The following is a 14539-nucleotide window of genomic DNA, read 5'->3' on the forward strand; positions in this document are numbered from 1 at the left end:
TCTAGCAGTCCATCTATCAGTACTTGATCTTGGTTTTTCATATTAACATACAAATGGCCATTTACTAACACACCAGAGAAAAAAGGAAACAATGACTGAAGTTGGAAATAGAAAAAAACATAAGTTTTTGTTCCATAAAAATTTAACATCGGGCACTTTACAGAGGTCCATTTTTTTCTGTCTTTCCATGTTCCCTCTTCCAAGTCCTCGTTTGAATGTGCCTAGAGCTACAGAACAGCACACAGTCCCACTGGAAAAACAAAGCCCAGAGGTCCCAAAGTTCTCCCAGAGTCTCTCTCTTCCCTCCTCCTCCTCCTCCTCTTCTCCTGTCCTTGCCTCTTCTCAACCCTCTCTCGCCTTCTCTACTCTCCTGTGCCGTGTATGTGTGAGGAGCACTGCCGGAGGGCGATGGTGGAGTGGGTGGTTACAGGGTGAAGTAGCTCTTCTCTCTACTGTAGTCTTGACCAATACTGAGACATGTCAGGCTCGCTCCCTGGGACTTGGACAGGGACAGACACTCCAGGAGAGATGAGTCCTGTCGAGACAGAAAGAGAAAGACATCAGTAAAACCAAAAAAAAAAAATGCCCCCAGAAGTCAACATGCTAAATTAGATGAATGTATGCACCATGCACAGTTAGTGTGACAGCTAACACTAGTTAGCCTTATAGCACAGAGCATATTGCTTTAACGCTTGCAAATAGGTAGACGAGTAGTGGAGCTGCAATAGAGTCACAATGCTCTGCACATGGTTGCACAGTAAAATGCTTGCAAGCTCGATAAATTGAGGCTTTAGCAATGGCATTTAAACAGACAGAGTACAACAGCAAATGAATCAAATTAATTAGCAATTTAGCACAGAGGAAATGTGGTTATGCATGATTAACTCTTCATGACTATAACCGGTATATATGGCTCTCAATAACAGCATCCTAATGGGGTGGAACTAAACTATGGGCTGGAGTAGTGGGATTGACATGATGGCTTGGAGCAGCGGTGAAATGAACTTGGTTCATGCAATTGCAGTAAAGGAAAATGATATGAAATATAGAGATATTGATCCAGAGATGTTTAAACCATTAAGTTTCTCAAATAGACAGAGAGGAAAAGGAAAGTTGCTGCAACAGATCATGAATCAAAGATGGCTATGTAGTACCCCCTAATTAGAAAAGGTGGCAGATACTTTATTAGAGGAGTCAAAGTTTGCACGGTTTGATTTAATTAATTCCCAAGCATGTTGGTAAACAATGAACTTTCTGCCTACCTGTTGAGGTGGTACCAGAAGTGGTCATTGATTGGCTGTTCATATGTGCCTGCATATGAGGGGGCGTGTATGTGTCGTAGCTCCGCCCGTTCACAGGCGGACTGGTAGGCAGCATGCAGGAATAAGAGGAGGTCTGGCTGGGCTATAGATGGGGAGAGAATGTAATATTAGCTTAGCCAACCATAGTTTTCAGCTCAGTCTGCTATAAGCTCTCATAGGCAGACATATCGGATTTAATGTTATTCATAATTTTAGTTCTACTTCTGTTCTTCCATTAAAAATCAAATTGAAATGTTTTTTGTTTGGCCTGTAAGCACAATTTAAATTACTCATTGTGTGCACTCTTACAATCATATCAAACATGTTAATATATTACACTTTAAAAGCATATCCTTAAAAATGATTGATTACTGCGGATTATGGTCTTTTACTTACTTGCATAGGTAGATTGTTTGCCATGGTGAAGCTGGGCATGGGGGGCAGCGCACTGTAGGTGTTTGTGAGTGCTGAGTCAGGTCTACCCAGCATTGACCCCGAGGTGAAAGACACTGTGGATGGAGATGGGGGGAAAAAATGTGGTTAGAATTTCCAAAATGAAAAGGCTGGTCTCATTAGCGTTAAACAGTGCGTGCGTGAGGCGACGCCTTATTTGACAGGCTGATGGGCCCGGACAGATACTGTACAGTGTGTATCTCAGGTGATTGACTTGTGAGCATGAGCTTCAGCTCTGCCGGTGTGCCCTCATGCCTGATTCGGTAATTAGACAGATAGTCAGCTGAGAAGTTTTGCTCAATCATCCATCAAAAGCAAACCACCGGTGCTTCTTCATGTGAACTAGAGCGCACAGCCAGCGAGGCCTCTTTCCCCCTTTTTATATGAATCTGCAGACTGTCTCCTAATCATATTTAATTATATTTTACATTGATCTTATATAACCTGAACCCATGAAATTCAGGGTGAAAATGTATATTACAAGTGTGACAAATTAGACATACCCGGTGTGGTGGGCTGTGGGATGGCCTGGTAGACACTGGTGCTGAAGCTGCTGCTGATGGGAATGTGACTGGAGGAGTTGTTGGCCTGCCGGCGCTGGTTCCGCAGCTTCTCCTCTCGCCTCCACTTTGCTCTTCTGTTTGAGAACCATACCTGCAATGGAAACTTGGTGTTAGTTTTCATACATACATTTTCATTTGGTAACATTTGAAAATCTCCTTACAAAGACGTTCTGTTCACTCACTTGTATTCTTGCTTCGGGCAGGTCGATTTTTGCTGCTAGTCTCTCTCGTGCAAACACATCTGGATAATGGGTTCTTTCAAATTCTGTAATGCAGGAAATCACACATAAAAAAGTTAGAAAATAAGCATGGAATTAATTAAAGGCTCATTTTAATTTTGCAGGGCTGTCAGGTAGGGCTGGGCAATATATCATTTTAATATTGATATATGGACATTGTGATATGAGACTAGATATTGTCTTAGATTATAATATTGTGATTATGGCATATGTGTTATCTTTTACTTGTTTTAAAGGATGCATTACAGTAAAGTGATGTCATTTTCTTAACTGTCCAGACTGTTTTAGCTGTTCTATTATTTGCCTTATATTATAATAATCAGTAATGTGTCATTATATCCACATTACTGGTTATTATTTATCAAAATGTCATTTTGTAAATATTTAGTGAAAGCACTAATAGTCATGCCTATAATATTGTCACAATATCAATATGGAGGTAATTTGATTTTGTCCATGTTGCCCAGCACTACTGTCAGCAAAACCTCTTAACCTGCTAATAATCAATTAAACAAGTAGAGCTATGTGACACATTTATTATAATGAACCATAAATATAGTAGCTCCCACATAGGAACTTTTTTATTTATTTAATATATTCAATATATTTTTATTAATAATAAAAGGAACATTTTGTTAAAGTAAAAATAATGAATGTGGTGGATATAAATGTATAAATGATTCACTGGTTATTCGACCTTTTTCCAGTGCTTCAATTTGCTCCTGTGTGAAGGACGTGCGATTTCTCTGCAGCTTTCTCTTTAGCTGCAGCCGCATCTGTGTCTCCTCTGAGTCCTCGCCGTTTGAGCTGATTGAGTTTGTGTTTTCTCCTGCACCGTCTTGTTGCTGGCAACCATCTGCAAAAAAATATATACATTTATAAATATATATATAATTGAAATATACATTCAATTAAGCTAATTGAATAATTATTTTTCGGGTCTCATCGGCCCGCAGCTAATTGTACAGACAGCGGTGCAACATTAATTAAAGCCCATGTCATGGTTGATTTCATTTCAAACTAGAGGAATGATTGTAATTTCTTCTTAATGTTGGCGGATTACAGAGGACTCTGCCTGCGTGAACAAGGAACAATATTTTTTTTTTTAAAGGTTTGCAGTTTAACTGTTTATAAAATATTGTGGGAAAAACAGGCAGGCCAGGGAAAGGCTCCGCGTACTTATCGCTTCTCAACAATGGCGTGTGTTCTCAAAAGGTTAAGAGAAATGTGACAAGATGTGGTGAGCCTCTTTTCAGAGCCTATGAAATGTATTTAAACCCCAAACTCTCTAGCCTCCTTTTTTTAAGGCAGAGCAATGCCTCAATGGCCGTTCCCATATGGGCGTTGGTATAGCCATTGAGGTGACCACCAACTTCTGAATAGGAGAAGACGCTTTTCAGAATGATACAATGCCTTCAGGAGTAAGGGAAACCATTAAACTATGGACACAGCCAGGGACGAGCAGTGAGCCCTTGGTGGGTGTAATATATGGGAGGGGGGGCTTTTGGAGGAGATGACAAAAGGATCCTCTCTCTCTGGAGGCGCACAGGCTATAGTACTTTGGCATTGTGCGCACGAGGATCCCAGTCAACAGAGCTTTGAGTCCAGTGTGTTAACCCTTATCCACTACCATCATTAATCACGTCCCCCGGCTAGCTACACGCCAGTCAGGATTTCTGTCTTCAATTGGAAACAAATGAGAGGAGAGAGCATGCAACCCCCTGAACAACCAAAATAAGGCCAATCTATTCACTGCTCCTGCTTGTCCGCGGTGGGCCCAAAGGCCCCTTCAGTTGCAGGGCGAGGCTTATCGACTAATGTCTGTCTTGTTGTTGGACATCATTATCACACCGAGAAGTTAATGCGAAATTAAGCAGGGGGTGCGTTGATAGAGAGTGGTTTATGTAATATCTCGCTGGTGCCTGTCTGGTTGAACTCATGAGGTCGCATTTCAGTTTTTTTGTTTGCAGAATTTGTTTCTGTTTTTTTGAACTGGTCGGCAGAGGTTAAAGGTGCTCATTGATACGAGGTGGAACAGGTGCAGGAAGGTTTGTGGATATATACCAGGCTCATGTGTATTCAACCCAAAATCTGAAGTTTTTGTGCGAAAACTTTTTTTTTTTTTGGTATGATGTGGATTGAAGGACATGATAATGCACATGTTGCATGGAGTTCTGCTACAAGCCTCCTGAAAAAATATTAAGTGTGTGTATTTGTAAAAGTTTTGGTTCACTGGAGGAAACCTGATGCCACATGTTTCTCCTGCTGCAAAAAAAAAAAGAAGAAAGAAAGAAAGCAAGAAAGAAAGAAAGAAAGAAAGAAAAAAGTCTTCCTCTATAGGCCAATAGTTTGTATCCACGCTATTTGTTTCTTCACTCCGGATAATCCATAAAAAGGAGTGAATGTGCAGCTATTATCCGTCTGCCAGACCCACTGACGCTAGGATGGGATTTGTTTTCTTTATAAAAGCGCTGGGAAATAAACTCATTCTTTAGTATCACGATGTCTCAGCCAGTGAGGCGGAAAAGCAGCAGAAAAAAAAGATACCGAACCAATTGCGGCACCTTTCAGCCGTTGAGACCGGATCAAAACACTCTTGAGAAACCGCTTAAAACTGAAAGAGAAAGTGAGAGACCAAATCCTATAGACGGGATTTAGAGCCATATAGCCAGCGAATGAGAATGAGAAAGAGATAAAAGACGAAATCGGTGAGGAGTTTTATTCCTGCCTCTTTGGATAGAGTTGTCTTCTTTGGGGCCCTGTCACTCTCCGCCTTAATATCTGCTTACTCGGCTGTCACATGGAAAACATATTTTCCTTCTTCTCAACTGTTTAATCTAAGCACTGCTTTGATTTAAAACACAATAGCTGTATTATTATTATTATTATTATCATTATCATTATCATTATCATTATCATTATCATTATTATTATTATTATTATTATATTGGAATTATAATTGCATATTTTCCCAATTTAATAATTAGATACCAAGATAATTCATAATAATGACTAAAATAGGAACAACAGTAAAATAATAATAACTATACGCTATAATATCATAATACACTATGAATTCATATTTGTGATTACAATAATATTTTGAATATAATTAAAAGTAGTGGTCGTATTTTAAAATAACCTTAATCATTTTTAGTTGCTAATATGATCGCTTCCGCTTTACTGCTTCTTAATAACAGCCCCACGTGTCCAAATGGTCATCAAAGAAATGCAAATTATTATTTGCTAAGACTGAATTCCACCACTTGCGTTTCCCCTTCTCTCGTGAATGTAAAACAGAGACGATGCTCACTCGCGATACTTTGTTTAATGAATGAATATTTCACGTGAAAGGTGGGTTTCTTATGAGAAAAAGAAAAGAAAAAATATCCGCAGTGTTTTGGCCTCCAGTTGGCTGACAGAAACCCTCTGAAGTGGAACATTTCCATAGCAGCCTTACCATCTCCACACTCCTGCATGTTGCCATAATGAGAGACAAAGCCCTCTCTAATGAGCAATTACACGTAGTGCGGACCGTTCCCATAACCAATCATTGCGTGTGAAGGAAAACATTCCTTTGTACTAATATCCCCGCACACAGCTCCCCGGCTCTGCCTCCCCATCAGGAGGGGAGGAAAATGCAGGCTGTTGGATGGACACCTCTGCTGAAAGGACAAGCCGCTGTCACGCACATCCATGTCTGGGACAGTGGAGGCATTGAGACTGCATGCATGGCCTATGCTGGCTTCCTCTAATCGACTAGTCTTAATTGGGGGTCTTGTTCAGGGCATCAAAGCATTGCCAATACAATACCTTCCTGCAAACAGAGCCGTTGACCGGAACCACTGGAATAGTAAGCTGTAAAACTATTCATATATTTGATGGTGACCTCTGTGGAGTTCACAATAATCTCAGTGCGTCTACCCCAAAAATTCATACTGTTTGTTTGTTGGTGTGGACTGACTATAAATATGACCAAGTCTGACAATCCAAGTGAGGGCCTTTGCTCGGCCGGTCGGCCTTCTTTAGGATGCATTAACCAAAATGCGTCCACTAAATGCGTCAAGGTGTCTTTATTGCCACTGTGTGATAATGAGGCTCACCTTGGTTGGGCTGCCCTGGCACTGATGTTCCGGGGTACCAGCCGGGCCGGGTCCCCCAAGTTCCTGTCTGACCGTTGAGCATTCTCAGCTTGTCATACATGCCATCTGCGCCCATCTGTTGCTTTTCACTAGCCAGGTTGCGAAGGACTCTGTTTATCGATGACACCTGAATGACAAATTACATATGATTAAGATTAGGATTAGATCTCAGATGGAGCAGTGTGTTCGTACGCAGTGGGCAGCGGGTTCACACGCACACGCGCACACACACACATACACACGCACACGCACACACACACACATACACACGCACACACACACACTGCACTTTATAATAATTATAAATCTAGGCATGCAGGTAGATGTTCCTGCAAAGCGCACAAAATGGACAACGAGCTCTCTTTAATTGACTGTATGTTTGGGTGATCACATATGCAGTAATGCGTGCCCCACACTTTGAAACGCACTGTATTTAATAAGACTGAATGGTTGGTTGCCCATCTCCTTTTCCTCCACTGCATGAGAAAAAAAAGTCATTTCATGTGGCAAATTAAATCATGCACATAACTTACAGTCAATACACTTACACTGGGTATATTGTCGTTGGTGCAGATCCCCTCCGACAGAAGTCTGTCACGGATCTCCCACGCGAAGATAGACGGACACTCCCGCTTGTACTGCGCGATTTTCGCGACCACCTCTGGAGTGGCGACCCTGGGCTTGCTGCCGCCTATCGCTCTCGGTCTTATGGAGCCCGTTTCATAATATCTGCCCAAGATCTTGCTCACACAGCCGTTGGATACCTGGATAGAAAACAAAAGACACAATTGACATACATTATTTAGGACTATTAACGGAATTTCTAAGATGGCGTCAAATAATTATCACCTTTTCACTGTCCAGCACTTGGACTTCATCATGGGTCTACAAACACAAAAAATATGCCTTGAATGGTATATTAGGCATTTCCTACAATAGATTTATTCATTATAAGAGCAGGCAGATTACTTTCCTTTCTCTCGGCCTTAGTACATTTCCAGTTCATAAAAATGATTCGATTAATTCATAAGAATTAAGTTGACTTAAGACGATCACACAGCGTTCAGGCTCAGTTTCATAGGGAAATCAAACCATGATGTCTTTCATATTTTGCACAATTGTTATTTTTTTCAAAGTACTTTAAATTAAATAGTCAGTTTTCTGATCAGAAAGAAACATGCTTGTCACCTGCAGTATCCTGGAGATGTCGCAGGGTCGAGCACCACTGTGAGCAAGTTCAACTATTTTCTGCCTGGTGGAATCCGGCAGCGGTCTACCATTAACAAACACACCACCAAGCTGGTTTACGCCACTGTGACCTACATGGAGACAAAAGCATCGCAGTCATCACACTGTATTACCAGTTCAATTAAAACATGTGTGATAAAGCAAATCATTTTCATTGAATTGTGAAAAGAATTATGTAAGCACAGGATAACCGAGTTAAGGGTGAGACATGAAGATAGCATACACAGGTACACTGCAGTTGTCTTCAAAAAAATGGATTCTCATTGTTTTAAAAAAAATCGTGTCTTAAACTTAAGTGCACTGGTTAAAGAATAGTAAAGAATAGCCATTGTCACATCGCTCGGTACAATCCCCACTGCGCAGTTAAGTAAGACATGCAGAACATGGATTAAACATCAGTAGGCTCAGATAAACTAAACCAAAACATCTTAAAGTCTTATTTCTAATAATAAACGAAACAACTCAGTCGCTTCTCTGCCCTCCAGTGTATTCTACAAACCTTTTATCAAAACAGCAAACTTGGGTATTAAACCATTCGCACCGTTATCCATCCCCTCATGTACAGCTGCGCATCTCCAAGACCAGCACCTCACTCATAAACTAACCTCGAAATAATAACCAGCATCAGCGACAATCACATAAAAAACTGAAATAATGTATTAAATGAGCTTTCATTTAAAAAGGCACAGCTTTGTTTTGTAAAGTAACGGTAAAATCGACAACTCCTTTCTATGGTAGTCCTTCAAAACGCACAATAATTACGCACCAACAGGACAGGCACCACATAGGATACTAGCTGTAAAATAACAGGCTATCGTCTAAAAAGATCGTTTTTTTTGCAAATGATCCGTAAATTGTTCTATGGTATGTCTCTAAAGCACAGAATAAGCCCGCAAACCTGAAGCCAAATGGGAGAGCTGACTCCCCGGAGTGCCTGAGCTGCTCTCTGTTTCTCCGCTCCCTTCCCCTGCGCTGCCGCCCGGTACATTGACTCCGGGAGCAGAGGCTCCTTAGCAATAAATAAGCTCCAAATATAGAAGAGGGGGAAAATATGATGAGCCTGCCTGACATTTGTCTTTAAAATAAAGCTAGCTGCACGTCAAGTTTGAGCTTAATTTCTGGAAATAGGCGGAAGTCGCCTCGGATCATGCATGGGAGGCTAATTGAAAAGATCAGTTGGAGCACTTGTGGCAGGCATGTCACTTTATGACACCGCTCTGCTTTTGAAAATCGCATCGTCACGACAAATAGTAGCATGATAAAACGACCCTTTCTGTCTGCATTTGGATATCACTCAGACAAAATTGGACGCAACTCGTTTACCCTCCGAGGGAGACTTCGTTTTAAGGTGGCCAGGGGCTACGCGCGGTCACAGAAACGAGGGCGCGCCTGGATTCTTAACATATTAAAAGTGACATGCAGTTTTTTCCCCCCTTGTTTGTATTTGACAACAAATACTCACAGCCACTGCAGTCCTGTTGTGTGCAAACGGTGGGCGTCTTTACTCTGAAATATGTCACAGGGCTGTGCTTTAAACTGAAGCCTTTATTTTTAATTAAATGATCCAAAGGGCCTGCAGATACCCCAGTGAAAAGAAACCTGTTTAACGGAGTAACATATCTGTTTTGGTCGCTATGTGTAATAATCTTCTGGCGTGGATCTGATTGATAGTAAATCCATTATCATCCCTCCTGCTCTTTGGTAATTCCAGGATTAAGTGGAATTAATAGACTTCTTACACTGAAATTGGCCTACCCGCATTAAGCAGCCCTGCTCTGCGGGGTTTTCCAGAGCTGCTCCGTCACCTTTGATTTATAACTATCATATAAATCCTCCGTATCGATAAAACCGTCAGATAAGGACATCACATAAAAATCAAACTCTCCTAAGGTTAAGTCTTAATCATGGCACAATTCCCTCAAGTGCCAAGAGTCGATCTCGCCCGCTGGCGCTGATTATGCGCCTTGTATTCTATTGCAAGTCGACTAATAGGAAAACATATGGTGTCAATTTGGACGCTCCCCACCATATACACCCAGGAGTTATTAGCACAAAAGCCACCGAGGCCGTCGCGACCTTTAGACAACCCAAAGGGCCGGGCCCAATGATATCTCCTCGGCAATTCGCACCAGACATCACACGCCAAGCCAGGGGAGCATCCCATTAACATCAATCCACAGCAAAGCAGGAGCACAGGGTATTGTACACAGCTTTGATAAGGCCCCATCATCTCTATAATAGACAACTGGTAGCAAAAAAAAAAGAAGAAGGAAAATCCTCTGCATCCGAAGCGGCCTGTAAAATGAGGCGTTCATGCCGCCTCCAGTTTGTAAAAGTATTTACCTTCAGACAATGAATTACACCACTGCACATTCATAAAGTCCACGCAGACTGTCATGTGGTCCAACATGGGCTTCAAACATATTTTGACTAATGCGCACAGATTACAGCACAGACACGGTCATCAAGGTATATGGAGAATAATATAATAAAATTATTCCACACACCTTCATCACAGATGTCATACACCTCTTGTCCAGCAGCAAGAGAGAAAATGTTTCATGTTTATCCTTTTTGGTTTGAACACACCAGCAATAAGACAATAATTCAATGTATGGGCCAGTTTAAAACACAGAGGGGTATAAGCAACTTCATCTACCATGTTATATTTTTCTTTTCTTTTCTTTTTTTTTTTTTTTTTTTTGATTGGCACCCACGACAATATGGTTGTTAATATTTATCTTGCGCTGTGAGCCTAGCCTGCACCTAACAGTGAGAGCTGCGGTTATAATATGAGCATTTTCTTTCTAGTTCATGCTGTCTGTCCGTGAAGAATATGGACTAATCTACATAAGACATTATTGCTATTCCTCATGTTTCATGCAGGGCTCTTCTCTACGCAGCTAATCTTGTATGCAGCCTGGCAGCCAGCTCTAACGCTAATGCAGACGGCTGTGCAATTATTTAATACCAACTCAAGCAGAAACAAAAAATCTCCCTCTCAACCCAACCCCCTCTACCCCCCCCCCCCTCTCTCTTTCTCTCTCCATCTCTCTCTCTCCCTCTCTCTCCCTCTCTCTCTTTCTCTCTCTCTCTCTCTCTCTCTGGAACAGGACGACGTGTGATTAACTTGTTCAATAATAACTTGCCTACCTATCATTGCAAAAAAAAAAAAATGATAATATAAAAAAATAAATTAACAGCAATGAAACGACCATCAAATAACTGCGACTATTTCGCCCCTGCACCTCAAAGTCATGCATATTTATGCATGTACATTACATTTCCTCCTTTGCCTCCTTTTAAAGTGTCCCTAAAGTTATTGCGCTATAACAACCAGTGCATAATGTCAGTGGGTGTTGCTTCAATGCAACCACATTTAAACTTGCGGTTGTTACCAAAGTATCCAAACACATAAATGTTCAAAAAGAAAAAACAAAAACAACTTACTGTTCTGCATCATTGAGGCTACGCCAGACTCCCACGTGGCTTGATTGTGGTATTCTAAGCGTCACAAGGAAATAACAAAAAGGGTTAGCATCACATCATAAATATTTTTTTTTAAGTTAAATTATTTGCAACATTTGAATAAAAAACAAATACAGTTTCTCATCTCGTTCGATTTGAATTTTTGCGGATCTGGTGCTTAAAACATGATAGATGCATAATAAATTTCACATCCTCAGTGTATGTATGTATTTCAGTATTAATTAAACTTGCCTGGAAACAGAGTTGACTGTCCACTCTATTACAATTTAGTCAATCATCTGCCGTTTTCACTACTTAATGTCTCCCTATAGGACAAAGCAAAACAACACATTAGCACAGCCACAGCTATACTGATGTACTTTAAAGCTACTGCATCTACATTAAGATTCACCTAAATGTTGCTGCCAAGCACAGAAATTAAAAGTGACACGGGACAACATTATTTGAACATCTTAAACTGGGCCTGTTTCCGAAAGCACTTGTCATGATAAATCAACCCTAGCAGTCTATAATGGTGATATTGGGCCTGTACGTTTTCTTTTTAGTTCATATAAAGAAATCAACCCTCATCGTCTCAGTAAGGGGCTTCTCTCTCTCTATTTTTTTTTTTTTTTTTCAAACTTGATACCTCCCCTCTCTTGTGTAGTCTATCGTGGAAAGTGTACAGTGACACACGTTGTCTACTTCGCCTCACTGCTCTGCAAAAGTCCAGACCAGGAGGGGGTACAAAGCTGGTGTACAAAGCCTGCTGGACTCCCAACAATGCACCCCCTTTTCTGCCTCCATATACCTCAAACCCGGGGCGAAAACTCGGCCTCTGCGACTAGAAACACACAGCTTCCCCACTAAACACACCAACAAGTTCAGATTAATACAAAGAGCCGGAGGCATGCATCCCACCCCCTCCGGGACCATTCACACACACATACATACACACACATACACACACACACACACACACACACACACACACATACACACACACACACACACACACGACCGTGACCCCCGGTGCCGCTACTATGTGAATGTGGGTTTTGTTTGCCTTGCTTTTTTCTTTTCTTTTCTTTTCTTTTCTTTTTCTTTTTTTTTTTTTTAAGAAAAAAAATGTAAAAAGTAATTTCTTGTTATAAATATTTGGTGGTTATTTTGTGCTGCTGGTGCGGGTTGTAAAGCGGGTTTAAAGACACAACAGCGCAGTAGGGCGCTCAATTGGAAAAGACAAATGCATTAAAGAAGCTATTGAATGGGGAACAGATAAAAAGGGGGCCAGAGAGGGAGAAGTCTGAAGTTTTCATTTTCTCCCTCCATGCAAAGTTGTGTTGTGTGCAGAGCAAAATGGCCTAATACCGACGTCTAACAGGCTGTGTTAAGTCCAAGGTTGGTTTGTGAGATGCACGCATAAGGCCGCCATTGCATCTGGAATGTAGCTTTCTTTGGTGTTTTAACAAATAGGCTGCTCGGTCATTAATCAAATTCAGATTCCATCACACTGGCCTACATAGCCCGAGTTAGCCTGTTTGACATAACCTAAAATTACCAAAACAATTCATTCAGATACTGTTCTTTTAGGCTTAAATGTCATGGGGTTTTTAAAATAATTATTCAACTAATTCTGACCAGGCTGAAAATAAACTGCAGTCAGTAGCTTTTAAGCCCTGTATGGTCCAAGTGGTTAATCATTTATTTAAGGTCGAAAGCTCAAACATTGTTGTTCCCGAGGTTAACTACGGTCTAATCTGCATTTCTTTTCCTTTAGTAATCCGTAACAACAATGTCTTAATTCAACATGCTTATTATGACCGCTGGATCCTGCGCTCACAACATTCATATGCAGAAATATTCCATGTAGGCCTTCACTGCAATGGCTCCGCTGCAAGCTAACAGATAATATGTAGATATACACACATGAAGATGACTTCATAATATTTTTACATATTAGAATATATATGGGTACTATAGCTATATAGAGAATTGGCTTAATGTCAACTGAGTTAAGTTCATCTCAATATATGAATCAATAGTTCTGATGGGTATTTGCTATCTAATTGTTTTTAAATTATTATTACTTAATTGTTTAACTTTTATTTTATTTTATATTTAAAATTATAAATTCAAGTTCAATTAATACATGGAATTAATTCATTTATTAGACGTGATAAATGTATGAGTTTTGGGAAAAAAATAGTTTAAAAGCAGCAGCATCTTTATTATCTTTATTTACATGAAACATGACTTCACATGATCGGCCTGTCAGCTTGTATCTGGCTGTTTTTACTGCACACTTTTAACTGCTAAAATTGAAATGTAGTGGCGCGCTGTTATTTAAGGAAGCAAAAGCAGCTTATAGAGTAAAAAAAAGGGTGAAAGTTGTATTTTCTGTGACACAATCAAACACGCTAAAACCGGCCTCCTCCCGTTTCGTGGAGGCTTTTTTTGTGAGAAGGCGCTTGGGTGACTCGCCTGCATGAATCAATCTGACACCTTTCCTCAACGGGTCATTGCGCCCCATTCTCCACGATGATCACTGTCCTGGCCCAACGTGACTTTTTACTCTTTGCTGTCATAAATAAGCGGTAAGCTATCAGTAAGGCCTATAAACACAACAACAACAACAAAAAATGGAACAGATAAAACAGACAGAGACGCTAAAAGCTGTTCGCACTTTTGGAAGAGTCCAAGTCAGAAGACAGGCTGCACAGCCACAACACACCTCACTGCTAAACCTCCACCTACGGCCGAGAATAAATGCCAATAATATTATTATTATTAATAATAATAACATTAATAATAACAGACTAATAATAATTATACTATACATAATATTATATGTCCCAAACAATAACTCTAATTGAACAGCACGGGCAAACTTTCAGTCAGGATCTCACCTTTTTGGGGCATCCTGCGTTGTTGTCAAAGTCCTTGGCAAACTACAGGCTACAGCCTAGTTCTCCACACCACAGAAAGGAAGAAAAAAAAAAGCCGACCAGGATCCGTCTCTTTCCGGAAGTTTAGAAGAGGGAAAAATTAGTTTCCAGTGGTCTTCGGCGGAGACGGAGGGGATATCCCTGCGAAGGAGACAGAGATTGACAGTGAACTCAGAT

The 14539-nt window shown here is 40.7% G+C and overlaps 1 protein-coding gene across 8 annotated transcripts; it reads right to left on the reverse strand.

The window, feature by feature from the left end:
- Positions 1-449: 449 nt before the first annotated feature.
- On the reverse strand, positions 450-14336 carry LOC128361779 (paired box protein Pax-6). 8 transcript variants are annotated; one of them, XM_053322352.1, is made up of 13 exons: positions 14324-14336; positions 11397-11450; positions 10454-10477; positions 7887-8017; positions 7548-7583; positions 7232-7462; positions 6660-6825; positions 3254-3412; positions 2500-2582; positions 2258-2408; positions 1698-1810; positions 1263-1404; positions 450-535 (listed from the first exon to the last, which is right to left on the reverse strand). In XM_053322352.1, the coding sequence occupies exons 1-13, from the start codon at positions 14334-14336 to the stop codon at positions 450-452; spliced, it is 1389 nt and encodes a 462-aa protein (XP_053178327.1). The 8 variants fall into 8 exon arrangements, with proteins under 8 accessions (XP_053178327.1, XP_053178312.1, XP_053178348.1 ...); XM_053322337.1 differs by lacking the exon at positions 14324-14336 and having other exon boundaries at positions 7247-7462; positions 11397-11421; XM_053322373.1 differs by lacking the exons at positions 7548-7583; positions 10454-10477; positions 14324-14336 and adding an exon at positions 4790-4799 and having other exon boundaries at positions 6682-6825; positions 7247-7462; positions 11397-11421.
- Between the last annotated feature and the right edge of the window lie 203 nt (positions 14337-14539).

Source organism: Scomber japonicus, chromosome 1 (assembly GCF_027409825.1).
Source record: "Scomber japonicus isolate fScoJap1 chromosome 1, fScoJap1.pri, whole genome shotgun sequence".
NCBI classification, from domain to species: domain Eukaryota; kingdom Metazoa; phylum Chordata; class Actinopteri; order Scombriformes; family Scombridae; genus Scomber; species Scomber japonicus.